This window comes from Ceratotherium simum, chromosome X, assembly GCF_057802395.1.
Source record: "Ceratotherium simum simum isolate JZ-2026a chromosome X, ASM5780239v1, whole genome shotgun sequence".
NCBI classification, from domain to species: Eukaryota; Metazoa; Chordata; class Mammalia; order Perissodactyla; family Rhinocerotidae; genus Ceratotherium; species Ceratotherium simum.
Genome location: NC_141940.1, coordinates 98,382,915 through 98,402,672, shown reverse-complemented (window position 1 = coordinate 98,402,672; position 19,758 = coordinate 98,382,915). Strand labels below are relative to the sequence as shown.

The 19,758-nt window shown below is 36.4% G+C and overlaps 1 protein-coding gene across 4 annotated transcripts in view; it reads right to left on the bottom strand.

The window, feature by feature from the left end:
* Positions 1–272: 272 nt before the first annotated feature.
* Positions 273–19,758, bottom strand: part of RPGR (retinitis pigmentosa GTPase regulator) — a 53,523-nt gene continuing 34,037 nt past the window's right edge. For 3 of the 4 annotated variants that reach the window (XM_087427050.1, XM_087427049.1, XM_087427048.1), the window contains 4 exons: positions 12,453–12,620; positions 10,938–10,995; positions 9,427–9,518; positions 273–941 (listed from right to left, as the gene is read on the bottom strand). In XM_087427050.1, the coding sequence (XP_087283176.1) occupies positions 735–941; positions 9,427–9,518; positions 10,938–10,995; positions 12,453–12,620 (525 nt within the window). In that variant the 3' untranslated portion in view covers positions 273–734. The remainder of the gene's footprint in view (positions 942–9,426; positions 9,519–10,937; positions 10,996–12,452; positions 12,621–19,758) is intronic. The other variant, XM_014791069.2, reaches the window with a different exon arrangement.

Here is a 19,758-nt window from a genome sequence, read left to right as displayed (position 1 = left end):
AAAGAAATTTCAACACAGTTTCTCCACAAAGATATATCGTTGACACAGCTGCACTGACATTTTCTTTTTTTTTTTTTTTTATATCCAATTCTTTACTTGAGAAATATTTCAAATGGGCCTATGATTTGAATGTACAAAACATAACCGTTAAAGTGATATTTTCTTTACTCAGAGGTAAATGCATTTTGTGTCTTTCAATATTGCCCCCATTTTGTCAACTCATAACTCCAAGTACCTCCAAATTTGATTCATATTCACCCATTTAAACAGTGGAACCGACCAGATATAGTTTATTAAAATATGTTCATCAAAAACAATTTTGACTTAGTTTTTAAAAATTGGAAATACATTAAAAACTGTTACAGTGTCATGAGATTGCAAATATTATCTTCTGAAATTATAAGAAGTAAAATTGTTTAGTAAAAACTGAAATATCTTAATTTAACCTTCACATACAAAAATATATTTTTCATTGCAACACTGAACAGTTAAGGCCACAACACTTGAAGGAGAGTTTGAAATACACAGATTTTGAAATTGCTTGTCAAAAATATATTAGCATAAATAAATATCAAAACTGGTCGTACTATTCAAACCAAATAAAACATATTATTAATTTATATCTTCAAAAGTTTATCAGAAACTTTCCTTCAGAAGTCATAATGTTTTTCAAGTATAAATTACAACGTGCTTAGTACAATGTTCTTGGTGATCATGAAAACATAAATAGATATTTATAGTATTGTACAAGCTTTTGATCTTCTTTCCTCATTTGGGGGTGAAGTATCCTGATGATTTTGCCCCATGTGGCTCTGGTTGGCATCTTTCTTATTGCTTTTAAAAGCTATTTGATCTCTTATTGGTTTTATCTCTGGGAGTGGCTCATTATTACTCTGCTTACTTTTGTGACTCGTCAATGACATCCTTTTAAAGAGGAAAATCTAAAAAAAACCACACACACAAAGAATTCATTTCAGTAAGTGAAATATTCACTTAACAGTATTTAGGGGGTATAATTTCCAACAAGTCTTAACTTCATCTCATCACATCTTTATGGGGCACCACAAGTACAATGGTACATTGTTAGCATCCATCAGCCATTTCTCTTTTACCAATGGCAACCGTGATTCCTTCCTAAAACAAGACCTTGCAGGGTTTAACCTTCAACACTATCACTGCCTTGGTAATAAATTATCATTTTTCTTCGAAGAATAAATTTAGTATTTCACTTTGTTGTGTTATAAGAGGAAAAAAGATGAAAACTAGGATATTCTGGCGGAGGACGACATACCTCCTCATTCCTGTACATCAGAACTTCTAGCAAAATGTTAGTGCTGCCAAATGATGGCAGCGAGAACCGCAGGGGTCTGAGTAGGTAGTTGGATATATGGATCTCCTGCTCAGGGGAGGCCAGGGCTGCAGATAGGTAGAATATAGATAGTAGATGAAGAGATGAAAGTAGACCCCATAACCCAGGGTTTCCAGGAGAGTGGAAGAGAGAATAGAAGGAAAGGGACTGAGCAAGAGCCAAGTGTGAGAGGTTGGCAGAGGATGAGGAGCCAGCATTGGGAACTGAGCTTTGTAGAAACAAAATCAGGAAAAAGAGGCAGCTCAGAAGTTAGGGGAGAAAAATATATCAAGAAGGGAGTGGCCAACAGAACATGCAGAAGAGATCAAGGAAGATGACGACTGACAAGTTCCACTTGATTTAAGCCCTCTGAGGATTTAGCCAGCGACAAAATAGGATTCTTAAAGACTGACAACACAAATAATGATTTTGACAAGATGCCAAAAACAAAAAACAGGTGAGGACTTGCCTTCTTCAGAAATCAAAATGGTACTACTAACAATAGCTTACCTTAATTTATCCTTAAAGAATGGAAGAATTAAAGTAAAAAGTCATAACCCAAAAAGTCAGAGCCTAGAAAAAGGGTCTATGGACTAAAATGGGGGAACTCCTGTTCCTGCTATTGTGGAGGAATACATATCTTGAAAAATTCTGCCACTACAAAATACCAAGAAACGCTGAACAAGTATAAAAAATATAATTTTATAACGTGCAGGTAAGTTCACAAAAAATGAAGCGAAATCCCTGTGGGTTAAAAAATGAAGAGGGAGCAGGAAGCCTCAGAGGTGAGTGAGCATTTTTTTTTGTGAGGAAGACTGGCCCTGAGCTAACATCTGTCACCAATCCTCCTCCTTTTGCTGAGGAAGATAGGCCTTGAGCTAACGTCTGTGCCCAACTTCCTCTATTTTGTATGTGGGATGCCGCCACAGCATGGCTTGATGAGTGGTGCCTCGGTCTGTGCCTGAGATTCAAACCTACGAACTCCAGGCTGCCAAAGAGCAGCACATGGACTTAACCACTATGCAACCGGGCTGGCCCCTGTGAGTGAGCATTGAAATGGCATTTACTGATCTCATAACTTACACCCTTGGGTTATAACAGATTTGATCTCACAAAATATGGAGAATTGGAACTGAGACCCCTACATAAAGTGAGGATCCTCTAAGGACTATGCCCTTAATGTAAGTCCACCTACAAACATTGGGAGATAACAAAATAACAGGCCTCTTTTGGCCTAGGCTTTGAGTGAAGGAGAACAGTGTTTTCCTAATGTGAGTTTAGGGTTCACATTTATATTACTGGTGGGGGTGGGATACCCTTAACTGAGAAATTAGCTGAAAGAGGTCCTGGAATGGTAACACCCAGGGGGGCTACCAGAAGCTAATACAAATTTTTTATGGATGGACTTAACCTAACCTAAGCCTTAAAGGATTTCCACAAAACGTCACAGTGGAACATGAACTCACAATCTAAATTTCAAAACACATATGGAAACAAGACAGTATTAGTAAGTCAACCAAAGCAACAAACAGGTTTAGGCTCCTAAGGATGTCTGACATTAGAGTAACTAAATACAGAATATAAAATAAGTATGCTTAAATTATTTAAAAGACTAGAATAAAAAACATGAGCACAAAACAAGGTATTAGCTTTTAAAAGATCAGATTGATTTGAAAAAGAATCAAAAGAGAATTTTACTTCTAAATGTGAAAAGTATAATCATTGAAATTAAAACTCAATAGGTAGGTTAAATAGCAGATTAGTCTCAGCTGAAAAGAAAGTGAAATAGATGAAAACTCTGAAATTCCCCCGAATATCACTTAGACATTGAAAATAGGAAAGTAATATTAAAAGATGTGGACAACAGAATGAAAAGTTTTATTATATCAGAGGTTCAAAGAGGAAAGGGGAAATATTCAAATATATAATAAATGAGAATTTTCTTAAAATGATGAATGACATGAATTCTCAGATTCAAGAGTCACAATAAATTAGAAGAAAGTTAAAATAAAATATTCACACCTAGGCATCTCATAGTGAACTGAAGTACATCAAAGACAAACAATGTAAAAAGCAGCCAGAGAGAAATGACACATTATATACAAAGTTACCAGCAATTATACTAAAGCAAATTTATTAATAGCAACAATGGGAGCAGATACTAAGAGAAAATAACCATCAACCAGCCATACTATCACTCATTTTCAAGTGAACAGAAACTGAAAAAGTTAACTACGAAAGAAATCTCTGACAGGAACTTCCAAAGGATTTCTTCAGGAAGAAGAGAAAGGATTCCAGAAAGGATATTTGAGATGTAAAAAGGAATAGTGAGTAAAGAAAGTGGTATAACAAATAATAATAACATTTGATTGGTGAGGTTAAAAAAATTAATATACTGGATACAATAACATGTAAAATGGGAAGGAAGGAATGATAGAGAAACTTCTTCTAAGATCCTGGTATTATTTGGAAAAACATAGGAACATTGATTAGCTTTAGATTTTAGGTATGCATGTTAAAAATTTAAAAGACAAAATCCAGCTTATAGGCCATTTACAAGAGACACATCTAAAACACAAGTAAATGTATAAGAATGAAAAAAGATATATCAGGCAAATGCTAACCAAAGGAAAGCTAGTACAGCTATATTAATATCAGATAAACTTTAGCATTTTTAGGGATAAAGAATACTATAAACAGTAAGATGATAAATTTAAACCTAACTGCATCAATAATCAAGTTATTGTTGTTATTATCTACTACTTAATGAAGGAAATCATACGGTATTTGACCTTCTCCCTCTGACTTATTTCACTTTGCATTATACCCTCAATAAACAAACACATAGGGACAGAGATTGGATTGGTGGTTACCAGAGGGGAAGAGGGGAGGGAGGAGGGTGAAAGGGATAATTCGGTACATGTGTGTGGTGATGGGTTGTAATTAGTATTTTGGTGGTGAACATGATGTAGTCCATGCAGAAATAGAAGTACAATGATGTACACCTGAAATTTTTACAATGTTATAAACCAATGTTACTGCAATAAACAAAAAAATAAAAAAAAAAAAAAAAAAAAAAAAAAATAAAAAAAAACAAAAAAACAAAACAAAAAAAAAAAAAAAAAAAAAAAAAAATAATCAAGTTAAATATAAATGGTTTAAATGCTCCAATTAAAAGGCAGAGATTTTGAGTTAGATAAAATAGCAAGACCCATCTATATGAGGTACATATCAAACGCACCTCAAATATAAAATCACAAATAGGTTAAAAGTAAAAGGATAGAAAAAGATATACCATGATAACTCTAATCAAAAGAAAGCTAGAGTGGCTACATAATATCAGACCAAGTAGATTTCAGAGCAAAGAATATTATCGGGGATAAAGAAGGCCATTTCATCATGATAAAGGGGTCAATTAATTAAGAGAATATAACCATCCTAAACATTACAGAACCTAATAAAAGCTTTAAAATGCATGAAACAGAAACTAACAGAAGTACAAGGAGAAAGAGACAAATCCACGATTATAGTAAAGAATTTTAACACCCCTCTCTCAATAATAGAAAGAATAAGTAGACGGAAAATCCAGAAGGATAGAGAAGACTTGAAAGACTATCAGCCAACTTGACCTAACTGACACTGCTAGGACACTCTACCCAATAGCAGCATTCTTCTCAACCTTCTTCTCAAGTGCACATGGAACACTTAGCAAGAGAGACCTGATTCTGGGCCATAAAACACGTCTCAGTAAATTTAGAAGGACTCAAGGGAGGGGCTGGCCTGGTGGCACAAGCAGTTAAGTGAGCGCACTCTGCTGCGGTGGCCTGGGGTTCGCCGGTTCGGATCCTGGGTGCGCACCGACGCACGGCTTGTCAACCCATGCTGTGGCAGTGTCCCATATAAAGTGGAGGAAGATGGGCACAGATGTTAGCCCAGGGCCAGTCTTCCTCAGCCAAAAGAGGAGGATTGGCAGATATTAGCTCAGGGCTGATCTTCCTCACACACACACAAAAAATTTAAAAGGACTCAAGTCATACTAAGTATGTTCTCCAATCACAATATTATTAAATTAGAAATTAACAACAGAAAGATCTCTCGAAAATCTCCAAATATGTTGAAATTAAATAACTCATTAGTCAAAAAAGAAACAAGGGGAAATTAGACAGTGTTTTGAACTAAATGAAAATGAAAATACAACATATCAAGTACTTCAGAGGAAATTTGTAGCATGAAAAAACTGTATTAGAAAATAAGAAAGGTCTCAAATCAGTGACCTCAACTTACAAGTTAAAAAAGTAGAAAAAGAAGAGCAAATTAAATCCAAAGTAAGTAGAAGAAAGGAAATAATAAAGATCAGAGTGGACATAAATAAAATAGAAAATACAGAAAAATCAATGAAACCAAAAACGGATTATTTGAAAAGATCAACAAAATTGATAAACTTCTAACCAGTCAATCGGTGAATAAAAAACAGAAGACATAAAATAAATCTGACAAAATATGTGCAAGATCTATACACCGAAAACTATAAAACATTGCTAGAAATTTAAGAAGATGCCAATAAACGGAGAGAAATATCATCTTCATGAATTAGGAGGAGACTTAATATTGTAAAGATGTTAATTCTTCCCAAATTAATCTGCAGATTCAATGCAACCCCAATCAAAATCCCAGCAGACCATTTTTTTTTTCAGTTAACTGACAAACTGATTCTAAAAATTCGTATGGAAATGCAAAAGGTCTAGAATAGCCAAAACAAGTTTGAAAAAGAACAAAGTTGGAGGACAAACACTTGCTGATTTCAAGACTTATTATAAAGCTACAATAATCAAGACAGTGTGGTACTGGCACAAGATAAACAGATTGAAGGAACAGAATACACAGTCCAGAAATACACCCACACACAAAAAGTCAATTGATTTCTGACAAAGGTGTGAAGGCAATTCATTAGAGAAAGGGTAGTCTTTCTTTCAACAAATGCTGCTAGAACAACTGGATGTCCATATGCAAAAAAAATGAACCTTAATCCATACCTTCACCATATAAAACATTAACTCAAAACAGACTATTACTCAGCAATATAAAGGAATGAACCATTGATACATGCACAGATGAATCTCAAAACAATTATGCTGAACAAAGGAAGCCAAAACAAAAAAAAAGAGTACATAGTGTAGGATTTCATTTATATAAAAATCTAGAACTTGCAAAATAATGTATGATGACAGAAAGCAGATCAGTGGTTTGCTGAGGATGGCAGAGAGGTGGAGAATGTAGACAGGGATCACAAAGAGGCACAAAGAACCTTCTGCCAATAATGGCACTGTTCACTCTCTTGATTGTGATTACGGTTTCATAGGTGTATACATATGTCAAAACTAATCAAATTATATACTTTAAGTATGTGCAGTTTATTATATGTCAATTATACCTCAATAAAGCTATTTTTAAAAAGCAAGGGAGTAATTATTGGGTGGGCATGAAAGGGATTGTCTCAGATTTTAAGCCTGGGAAAAAGTGACAGTGACAGGAGACCATAAGTATAATTTACCTCACAATATAGAGTAAAGCTAACTGCGTGCTTGAGGCAAACATGCTGAGTTGTAGTTGCAATGGTGAACAAAGCGTAGCATCAGAGAAAAGGTAGTCGCCAAGAAAGGCAAGAATCCACAGGCATACTTTTTGGTGGAGAGATTCTCATCTCAGCCTCTTTTATTTATGGCAGTGACAATGATAAGAATCTACTGACTGTGAACAGGTATGGGGAACTATCCAGGGAATCAGCGATGTTCCAGCTAGTTTCTGAGGGAAGGCACTGGATCTTTAACCTCGGTATCTGCAGCTTCTAGCCTTGTGCCTGGCACATAAGAGGTACTCAATTAATATATGCTAAATAAATACACGAATGAACTAATTCCATGATGGAAAGAAATTATTTGTAATAGCTGAAAAGCTTATTGCTTTTTTCATTAGCTTACTTAGGTAGAAATTAAGCCAATAAGGCATTTTTCTTAGTCGCTAACTGTGGATTCAAATAATCAGCGCTGACTACAGTTTGGAAAAGCAATATTCGGTAATATCCATATATAACAATCACCTACCAAAAGACCTCTGCTGTCAATTAAAATCATAGGTCCTAACCTCGCTATCTGAAACATTTAAAATCATCAAAACAAAAGTGAATAGTGAATTCTGTCTTGTAGACACCAAGAGTGCAATTCTTTCTTTTCTTTTTTTTAGATTATCTTCGGAGTGTCCGTCTAAATGGGGGGACACAAAATCTCAAACCCATGTTTATTTTTTTGTTTATTTTTTTTTATTTTTTTTATTTTTTTATTTTTTATTTTTTAATTTTTTGTTTATTGCAGTAACATTGGTTTTACTACTCAGCCATAAGAAACGACGAAACCCATGTTTATTTTGATATGAGTTAATTCATCCTTTATTTTCCAAGATTTAAAAACAGTTTGACATGTTTGGCTTGGAGGTGTAAATAGGTTAGAGAACTGTAGATAAAAAAATTGTCATGTGGGAATGATTGGAAAAAAACTCATCCAAATCATCTATTTCCTTTTTAAAATATGTAGAATAACAGCATATTCTTTAAGTAGGAAATATATGTATTACTGCTTTACTTTTTAAATATAATTTTCATTACTTTTTGTTTCTCTACTTTAACCAAGGAAATATGTATTTACTGAAATATATTTTTACATTAGGTATAAAAGAGGATTTAAGCAGAATCAAAGTTTAAGACTGAATTCTTCAGTCTGGCACTTGCAGCCCTCTGTATCCTGGCCCAGCCTCACTTGTGTCCTATCCACTAGCACTGGCACTCGAGCTCCTGGCTCGGTCAGCTTCTACAGGCGCTTGCCACTCTGCCTTCCTTACGGCATTCCTTCCCTCGGCTCATCCCTCTCTCTGGTCCTGTGTACCCAAATCCTACCACCCACGGGCAATGCTGAAGACAGGAGAGCCTGAAAAGATCCTAAAACTGGACCACGTATTCTAGAATATGCATTTTCATTTGGTCAGAGGGTGTTTGCTTCACTTCACTTTTTCTCTCCTTAGGTTCTTACATCTCCTGACTCCTTTACTTTTCATCTTCCTCCCTCATACTTGATTTTCTTTTCCAGAGTCGTTTTCTGAGCTCTTATAATTGGAAAAGGTATTCACAGGAATGTTATGAAGCATAGTAGAGTATCTGTTAAATGTTCTGTTCTTCTGGACAGAGAATCTAAATCAAAGTTCCTAAACCCTGATCAAATGTTCTGACAATACATATGTTATAATTCTAAGAAGGATAATAATGCCAAAGTGTCCTTTGAGCCAGGTCACAACTATCTTTGGGGGATAAGAATCCAAATTTATAAGATAATTTTTATAAAGATAAAAATGGTCATGAAGTAATTTTTAGTAAAAGATAACAATATGGGGATCTAGGCCAAAATAATTTTTGAAATTTATGAAGTAATTCTGAAAGAAATTTCAGAGTGGCATATACCTCCAAAGATGGCAAAGACAGGCTGTTTACTACTCTAAAGGCAGCTCCTGGTTTTACGTTCATCCTTTCCTCTTTCTTACTCCCTTACATTTTACAATTCATTGTCAACCAAAAATACTTCTGAGCATTTACCATGTACTAGGAACTATGCTAAGTGCTAAGGATACACTGGAAAGCAAAACAGAAAATAGTTTCTAAAGTGTGTTTTCTAGGCACAATCATCTTTATATTTTCATTTATCCTCTCTATTTCTTGGCTTTGCTTTACTCTCTTTTAGACACTCCTGATTATTATACTCTTATAATTTAAGCAATAAAGTTCTTTTATGTATCTTTTATTATACGTTGAATCAGCATAAATGGGATGATTGAAAGGAATATGCTATTCAATTTTGGCAGAGCAACGTGACTCATAATTGAAAGTCCAATAAATAAAATAAATATGCACGTTAAAAATGCGAAACATCACCTGAAATTCTTCACATGTTTTAGGACATAAAAACTCATACAAAAAGTAGAAGGAGTAATTCAATACTTTGGTCTAAACATTAAAATGAAAGATTCATTTCACTTACCTTCTTTGATTTTTTTACGTCTTTACTTGATGTTGATTCACTATATTCCAGGACTTGTAAAGAACTGCTTTTTGCATGATTATGCATGCTTCCTATAATAGGATATATTTAGAAATATATTTTCTAACTAATGAGAAAAAGAAAAGTCCTGATGCTTCAGTGAAACTCTATCAACCCTGAATTATGGGGTAATACTAAAAGAACGTACCACTGGAGTAGTGGACAGGTCTACACTGCATAGTTCCTGAAAAACTATGTTAAGACAAAAAGCCCAGAATGACCTGACCCATGTTGTAAATGTTTAGACGACCAGTACCCAAATAGAGCCATAAAGGTAACAGTAAATATTAGGGAAGACTTCTGTAAAATATAAATTAGCTTTTTTTAAAATAACCTAGTTATAATTAAATTCTTTGTACTCAAATGGACATGATATTTTTTGGTGTTTCAAATTAATCCACAGGTTATATAGTGAAATAATGATCTTTAAAGTATACTCATGAAGCATATGCATTCTTTTAAATTTATATTATCCACTACTTAAATCTCATATTTAACTTCTTTTTAACACTTTAGGCTACATGCTAAGAATATTTAGCGATGATAACTATTTTAATATTTTGCTTAACATATTCTAAAACTTACTACTCTTTCTGCAGAAGTTAGAAGGAAGGCTACATGCTAAGAATATTTAGAGATGATAACTATTTTAATATTTTGCTTAACATATTCTAAAACTTACTACTCTTTCTGCAGAAGTTAGAAGGAAAAAAGTATTAAGGGAAATATTCCTTCTTCTGCTTAAGTTCAGATCAGATATCCACTATTATGACAGTTATTTTTAATGAGAACACAGTAAAAAACACACTATGATGTGGTAGTGTGGAAACATAATACAGGGGTCATATTGCAAAAACACAGAGATTTGGGTGTAGAAAATGTAGGTCTTAAGGGTAATCGCAGTCTTGGCTATTCTGTGGCACCTGTTCTCTGACACCAACAGCTAGACTTGGGGAAGGATTCCTCTTAAATGTCCATGGTAAGATCAAAGACTCAGGTCTGAGCTCTGGGGGAAATACCTAGATGGCCTGCTGCGGCTCCAGGCCACTCTGGTCATCACCAATGGGGTCTGGCAGCGCTCACCAGAGATATAAATCGAGATTTGGGGCAAAAGCTCAACTTAATACTATTGATTGAAAAGAAAAAAAAAAGCTAGTAAAAAGGCTGTCCTAAACTACTTAACACTGACACATGAGAAACATGAGTAATGCGAATATTTTTATGTGAAGAAGCTGTGGTGATTAACAATGAGAACAAATAAGCCTGTCACATATTTCATAGCTTACTATCAGGGTCATGTGACAGTAAAAAGGATAAAACAGAATACGCGTGTAAGCTATAATTACTCAATTACAGCATATACATGCATATATATGTGTGTGTACATATGTATGTACGTTATGTATCTAGCCCTTTTAAAACTATGCTTTTGAAGTCAAACGTGCTCACACCTTTTGGATTTTCATTGTATTCATGAAGGGCCCATTCCTCTTGGTTGGATTTTTCACCCTATAAACAATAAAGAAACAATATAATAAATATTTTGCATTGTATTTATAAATGAAGACGATATAATTATATAATGTAATAAAAAACATATTTGTGCTGTGCTAGAAAACCTAGTCTTGTTTTTAAGCAGGGTTCCAGAGCTGGCCTCTAGGTGACAATATAAACAGGTGACAATTACTTCACTTTGCTGGGCTCTTGCCTTAGATGCTGAGTGATTACTAATGTCCCTCCTAACTTAAAATTGTATGATTAAAAAAAATCGTATGATTCAAGGAATCTACTCAAAGAAGATTCAGGAACATTAATTGGTATATGAATTAGCTCAACATTTTAGAATGTCAAATTAGAGTTTAATGAATTCTATGTTAAAGAATTTTAGGGACCACCTTAACTGGAACTCATAAATGTTACTTACAAACAGAATCTTCCTCTCTGTCTGAAAGAAAACGGTAACTGCTAGAACATTTTTTTTTTCTGTGAGAGGAAGGAGTCTTGGATAAAGAAGGAATCAAGAAAGAGAATGAACTCTATAGCACAATACCATTTTGTGAATTACAAATATATGCACACAAAACAATACATGTTTTATAAGTACACATTCAAAAAAAGGACAAGCATGTTTCAACAGTTGTCTATGTTAGGGAAAGGGGAATGGGACTAAAAGAGAATCAATTTAAATAAAGAGAGAGGAGCCTTGCACAGACCAATGACGATAGTGTTTCATTAACGAGAAGGTATGATTAACTCAGTGTTCTGAGCAAAAGGTCCAAAAAATGAAAATGAAAATGAATCAACACAGTGTCATTCAGTTTCGGCTTCTGAATTCCATACCTCTGAAATTAGTCCAGAGCAGTATTAGCAAATAAATGATTTCAAGCCTACCAACTATCTCCTAGCAGAGTCACTCTTGGGCAAAACTGCCAAATAGAGAAGATGTTTTTGGCATCCCTAGCTCCACTTTCAGGATGACTTTCTCTTCCTCAGTAATACCTCCTATACTTTCTTCTAGACTGCATCTGTGCAGAACTGATCACAACCTCAAACACTGCTGTGAACAACTTTCATTCTTCCGTGTACATGTAAATACACACATGTATGCATGCACACACACATTTCTGTCACCAGTATAGGGCTCCTAACTTCGTAATTTCATCATTTCAAGGACGCAGTGCCGAACTTCTAAGTTCACCTCTCAACAGTGTACTATACTGCCCCATATCAGTTGATTTCCACTCTTGTGGGGAACAGAATGCTACCAAGAAGTGTGGAAAGAGTGCTAGAAACAAAGTGTGCCTGATTCATAAGTTTGTTAAGGCTTTTTATACAGCACGTGAACAAAGATTCACAGAAGTGTTTCTCCTCCCAAAGGAAGTTGGAATCTGCCCTCTGCAGGGACCAGGGGACTCGAACACTTGCTCTTAGGCAGGATCTCAGGATTTAAGCACATATCATCATACCTTTTCAGTGGTTGTCAATACCTTTTCAACTGAGCTGTCGTTGGTTTCACTGTGGTCATCTGCAGGAACATTTTTATTGTCTCTCTCAGCTTTCTTCTTGCCTTCCAGATATTCATCAATTCCCTCATCCATGTCTTCTAGTTCTTCATTTTCTGAAAATTCGTGATCCTGTGACAAAATTGATAATCAGGGAAGAGTAAAGATTTTCTTTTTTAAAAAATGGATTTGATATTGCTGTCATAAATAATTTATACCATCTCAAAGAACACACAGAATATGAATTCAAATATCGAAGTCAAAGATAAAATACTGCATAATCCATGCTGCATATCAACTTACTATATTACCAAGGATTTTATGCATGTTGCTCTATTTCAACATTGTCAATGACTAGGATTCCCAAAATTCTATTAGCACCTATGGCAATGTTAAAATGGAAAAAAAATTAAATACGCTTTCTGGGCTGTCTCAAAAGAATGTTTTTAAACTTTAGAGAAGTTAGAAACCTTTCTATCTACCGTAGCATTATAACATAACCATATCTATATATTATGATCATTTCCCGAAACATAGGGATTTAGAATCACTTTAGAAGTTCAATTCAGGTAAGTATAACTATTTACATTCCAGGAAAAAGATAAAAGGATACAGGCAGTTTAAACAGTTTGCTCTTGGTTATTTAAAGCAGAGGAAAAACAGAGAGAGGCAGAACTTAGTCCATCTGGCTCCTGTCCAGCTAATACAAATTATAAAACAACCTGTCTATGGATTTGATAAAGTGATAGCAAATCATGTAATGCTTATTAAGTATAGGCAGAAAATATTAGTTTTATCCTTTATTCTATACTGAGATTTTTTTCTTTTACAGTTTCATATTTTGGGTGGAATACTGCTTATTTTTTGTCATTAAGAGATTAGACTCCTTACTGGATTTTCTTCCTATGCTTTTGACTTATGTGCTTCACTAAAGGTATAATGGCCCTTAAAATAGGTGAGGCAGAAAGTGATCAGTGCCATTCACTCCCTTGAAGAACGGTTTTACAAAGTTCACCTTGGCCATATTTGCCTCAGACCACATGCACCCTTTATATCCCTTCATCACTGAAACTAGCTTCTCGTGGTCACCCTCCTAGTGGCTGTCTGTGTAAGGATAAGCCTGACACTCCACAGAATCTTTAGTAGGTGGTTTGAAAACAATGCTTCTAATAATTAACCCATCTTTCTTCTGGCAAAAACATAAAATGTGAGAGCTCAGGCTAGAGAGAGAAAGTTTTTATTTCACACCTTAGTAACAGATGTAAGTGGCATCCTCAGGCCAACAGCACTAAGGGTGTGGCCTAATAGCTTCCCACTGAGGACAAGCAATCCGGAAGTGAAACCTTGAGATTTAAAAGAGTTTCAGAAGTTACTCTGGGAGGGCTTGACTCAGGTCAATCAAAGGTCATGAGGCAGTGCACATGGAAGGGGAAAGCAGAAGAGTGGAACAGGATATCTGGGTAGACAGCAATATAAAAGGATGTGCTGCACGTTTAGGTTGGGTAGGGTTAACTACAAGGTAGTGACTATTTACCAAGAACTTCTAAAGCTTTCTTTTTTTCTGCATGATTTCCCCACTAAGTGACTTAATATATTGTACATTATGCCTAGCCAGATGCACATTACAGGTAGCTAAAATGATCAGAAACAACTTCACTTCGGAAGGAAATGGGAAGCAAGATTACTAGATTTAAGACTTATACCTGATAAATAGATATATTCATAAATGTACATAAATGAAGACCAACTAGAAAGAATAGTGCTCCTAAGACAGAGAATTTCAGACTCTGCCTGTCTAGCTCCCAGAGGAAGGGTCAATGAGCTTTGTTCCAGCAAAGTCATTACTTGGAGAGTTTGGCTAATCTAGCACCTGGGTCAATTCCAATCATGCTAGTTAACTAAGGTTATAAATGTAACCATAGGATATCATGTCATTATAAAAAGGAATATGGAGTTTTACCTTCTTTTAGAAGTAAGCAACACACTCATCTCTTTTATAATGAACTACAATTTTATTCATTAACTTTATGAAAATCTATAACAACGAAGAACTGTTGGGACTATATCATAATCTAAATTTGAGAAAGCTCTTATAAAAATGACATTTTCACTAGAAATCACATCAATTGCAGCACTTTGCATTATTAAGCACATTTAAAATTAATCTAGACACATCTGGGCAACTACTTTAAATCACATACAGCACTTACCTTCAAACCAAAACAATTTAGGAGAGATTGGCAGAATGCTGTCATTTTATAAAAAGAAAGGATAAAGTTTAAATACATTCTTTTCACCAGAACCACAAAAGATGTAAAGAGGTAGTCTGGAGTGGTCAGTGGAAATGCATCTTGTGTTAGGACCAAAGTAAAGAAGTGAACGGATCTGGCTCCCACAAAAGGACCCTTGTTTCATTGGCCAGACACAGCACAGGGAGCTGCAGGCTTTGGTCTGGCCCAGGGCAACACTTTTTACATTTCTTAAGGGAAATATCAAGAAACCAAACGTTCCTCATGAGGTTTCAGTTTGCTTAAGAATACAATTACATTGCATACTTCAAAAACTAGAGATTGAAGGGGGCAGCCAGGTGGCTTAGCAGTTAAGTGCGCGCGCTCTGCTACTGGCAGCCCGGGTTCGGATCCCGGGCGCGCACCGACGCACCGCTTCTCTGGCCATGCTGAGGCCGCGTCCCACATACAGCAACTAGAAGGATGTGCAACTATGACATACAACTATCTACTGGGGCTTTGGGGGAAAAAAAAAGGAGGGGAATTGGCAATAGATGTTAGCTCAGAGCTGGTCTTCCTCAGCAAAAAGAGGAGGATTAGCATGGATGTTAGCTCAGGGCCGATCTTCCTCACACACACACACACACACAAAAATAAAATAAAATAAAATAAAAACTAGAGATTGCTATCACAAGTCAGACTAGTGGTTACCCTGGGGGGGATGGGAAATGGCTGGAAGGGGGTTGAAGGGGAGCTTCTGGAGAGCTGACACTGTGCTTTTCCTTGATCTGGATGTTGACCACATGGGTGTGTCCAGTTTGTGAAAAATATATTGAGCTATATATGTATGAGATATATACTTTTCTGTGTGTGTTAACATCAAAAGAGTTTTTTAAAGTTAAAAAAAAGACTTTAAAGCATAAAATTTTGTGCTACAATTCTGGATTCATGACATGCGTCAATATCATATAGGGTAGAAAATGTTTTCCAAATAGGTTAATAGAACATAAAACATTATATCTAGGTCATATCAGGTGGGAAAGTATATATTTTAAAATCTCAATTTCAAGGTTTTTTTAGGACAAGAAGAGTTAACATGTAAGTTCATGTTTTAACTACACTAGAAATCACTGAGGCAGGAGTAGAGAGTGGGAAGGACATTACATACAAAGACCTAAGCACTGCTTTTCAAGTCTTGCTCCATTACTCATGGCCTCAGTTAGGAGCCTAATTAATGTACTTTACAGTCTATCTGTAAAATGGGAAAATGACGTTAGCAACACCTACCTTGGAGGGTTTATATCAAGATTAAAAAGATTATTTACAGAGAAAATAACATGAACAAACAATAAGTATTTGTATATAAATATAAGTGATTTTCTAAAGACTGCTCCATAAAAAGTAAGATAGAATTCCTAGTGTGCTTTGAGGACTGTAGAAAAAGAAGCCTGGACACTTTTTGCCGTAGTGTCCCCAGATCTTATCACTAGAAAACAGTTCATTTAAAGTGTTCACTTATTTGTTCTACCCTCTTATACACATCCCTTTATTCTCCGCCAGGAGCCCAGCAGCGAGGGAAGAAGGTGGGATGCCTGTCAGGAGCAGCCCTGGGATGGCAGGGAAGTGGAGGGGCGGCCTGGCTGGGCTGCAGGCCAGTGATGCCACAGGGCATGATGCTCCCAGACTCCCAGGTTTTCCAAGAGAATATCTTTCCAAGAAAAATATTTTTCAATGTAAAAATCTCCTGATATTTCAATGTTGGCAACTGATTCAAATGTTTTAAAAAAATCACTATATATACCAAACAAAATAAATCTGCAGGCCATATTACACCCATGGGCTGCCAGTTGTGACTTCCCAATTCTTGGCTTCTAATGATACTACTTTATAATCTGTAAACTTTTCCTTCTTTCCAGGTACCACTCCCTTACTTCATTCCTAATCCTGTATTTTCACCACCAAATACATTCCAGTTTGACTCTGATAAGCAGGCCTGCAAAAATGACTGTAACGCTCAGGGTACAGAATATCTTGCTGGGATAGTTTTAGCCTCATTTTCCAGTTTTACTCTATCGTTTTCCCTTAGAAAATTAATTTTCCTCTTTACCTTAAACAAATGCAAGATCCATGATTGCTCTTTACGTGTGAATTTTTAAACTATTTTGATAAAAACTATTTTGGTAAAAACATTAGGACACAGGGAAATCTGTGGTCCCATGACATTTTAGGCTAACCATGTGAGTGCAATCAGCCTTTCACCATGCTTCAAACATGGAGGGGCAGTATTTGGCTCATGTATGGTGTGTAATAGTAGAGTTTCACTCTATCTAATATTTAAGGGTTATCACATTATTGTAATCCATTTCATTCCCACTGATCTATTTCCAAAAGCCAATTTTTTGGGGGGCTGCTATGTTGTATTTAAACAAAAGTGAGGTTCACAGGACTAAACTCATGTACATCAGCCAGTGACTTGGAGACTCATGAGGGTAGCACTGCACCTGACTTGATATGATCAGAGAGGATAATTAGTGATACGGGTTACCATTTGCCAAGTACCTCTAACATGTTTCATGTGTTAACTAATTTAATTATCAAGAGACCCCTGCCTTTACTAAAAGAGGGAAATAAGAATCTGAAAGGTTAAAAAAAAAAAAGCTTTTCCAGGTGTCCACACAGCTAATCAGTGAAGGTTCTAGAATTTGAACTCATGCCTACTGGACTCCAGAACCCATGTTCTTTCCCAACTTTGCCCAAATAATTTGAAGACCATAATGGCTTCCCTCAGAATTGTTTTTTTTTTCCCTCACTGATATTTAAAGCACTGCAGACTCGTCTTTTTTGTTGATAAGCTCACTTCAATAACATCCTATTCTTATGTACCAATGTGCATAGTAATAGCACATAAAAATTTAGGATTTTCTTCCCCAGAGCACCAAAGTCTCTGGAATATACTTCTCCCTTCCTAAATTGAGAAATATGGCAGTAGCACTCTTTGTCTGATATTTATTTTTCAAAGTCTAGTTCTGATTCTATTTCTCTGCAAAGAAGACTTACTGGAGCTCACTCTTTGCAGGCAATCTGGGCTAAGTCTAGGCCCTCTGATGGGCCTCCACTCCTCCTTCTTCCTTGGGTTGGGCGGCACCTCTCTTTCCTACAAAGTGTTCCTACTCCATCTCCTTCTCAGACTTCCCTTTCTCAACCTCCCCTTACCTACTGATGTTTCCCTGAATTCTGTCCTTAGTTCTCTTCTCTTGTCACACTATGAATGCTGCCTCTCATTCAACTCCACCCTTTTAACTGCATACATAAGCTGGTGATACTCAGCAGTCTCCCCTGAGCTCAAGATCCAGAGGTGTATCGGCCTGCTGAACATCTCCTGGATCAACAAGCCCCAAGCGGTCTCCCAAACCTGCCTCTACTCCTCTGTTCTCAGTCTTGGTGTATGGCACTCTTTCCACCCAGTTGTCCCGGCCAGAGCCAAGACATGCTTGGCCTTTTCCCTCCCTTCAAGTTACATCTCTTTACTAAGCCCTCCAATTCTATCCCTAAATCTCTCTCTCAATACATGTCCCCAACTCTCCATCCCTACTGTCCTAGTCCAGCCCCTCTTCAGTCTCTGCCTGGTCTACTGTAAACTGCCTCCTAACTGGTATCCTGACTCTGCTCCCACTCTCTTCCAGTCCACCCTCCCTATTGCTGCCAGAATGATGTTACAAAAGCCCAAGTGTGATCATCTTACTCTTGTTTACCATCTTTTACAGACACCTAGGCCCTTTGCCTCTCTATCCAGGACCAAAGAATACTCTAGGCTGCAGTCACACCAAAAGACTCTCATGGTTCCCATCAGCCTGGAAAGCCCTGCTGCCCGCCTTGCCTGGTTAGGTTTTACTTTTCATGACTCAGTTCACGGTTCACCATCGCTCCTTGGAAGCCTTTTCCTAGCCTTTCTCTGTGGCAGCTGAAGTGCAATTTCTGTAGCACTCTATGGCACTGGTAAATTTTCTGGTCAGCCTACAGAAATAGCCAAGAGTTCCTTGAGATCAGGAGCCATATCTTACTCTCTGCATACCCAAGGCACAAAACCATTTTCTTCTTATTAAGAGATTTAATGGAGGAAAGCCACAGATTTGTTTTCAGATCATATTTTTATATTTGGGCAGCCCCGGCTAAGAACATGGGGGTATCAGGAAACAAAAGGGCATTGTTAAGCACTAGCTAAGGAATAGTCACAGGAACTCTTTTTACCTGGTGTTCTTTCAAGAATTCTAGACCTACCTAACATCCCTGACAGGTAAGAGGGCCACAGGAGGTTGACTGTAAGCAGCCCTCACTTCTTGAGATTCATCTGATTTGAGGAAGCTTCTGTTCTCGTTTTTGGTGCTTGGTACATAAATATTTGTTGAATGAATATGTACCAAATACTAAGGTGTTGGGTACTAGGCATATAATACCACATTTAATTTTCACAATGGAAAGAATGAAGGAAGGAATTACAGCACCTTCCTCCATGGTAGAATTTTATTTTTAATATACATGTATACAGAAAGTTTATCTCTATAGTGAAATAATAGAAAATGTTTTGATTGCACTCACCTCGAGTGCTGCTGTTCAGCAGCAGTAGATGGTTCTGTGGTACTCCTTTGTAGCTTACCTTAAAGTATTTTTCTGCCAGAGTCCTCATTTGTAACTTTAACTCAATGGATTCTACATACACAACTCACACTTGCCTCAGAAATGATCACTGATAAACTACAGTAAAAGCTTGATCAAACAGCAGATGGGGACTATAAAGAATGAACCAATTAGTCCAAACTTTTTAACCAAATATTAATTCAGGTCTCAAAATGACTATGCCAGTGTTCTTTTGACCAGAATACTATGCCTGCATGAATTACTGCTTCTAAAAGAGCACAAAAAAAATTTGGCCAGGGAAATGTGAAGAAATGCTGTTTAAAAAAGATTATCTAGACCAGTTCAAATACTAAGATGGGCATATTTTAAGAACATCATTTCAGTATTGCTGGCTGATTTTCTCTTTG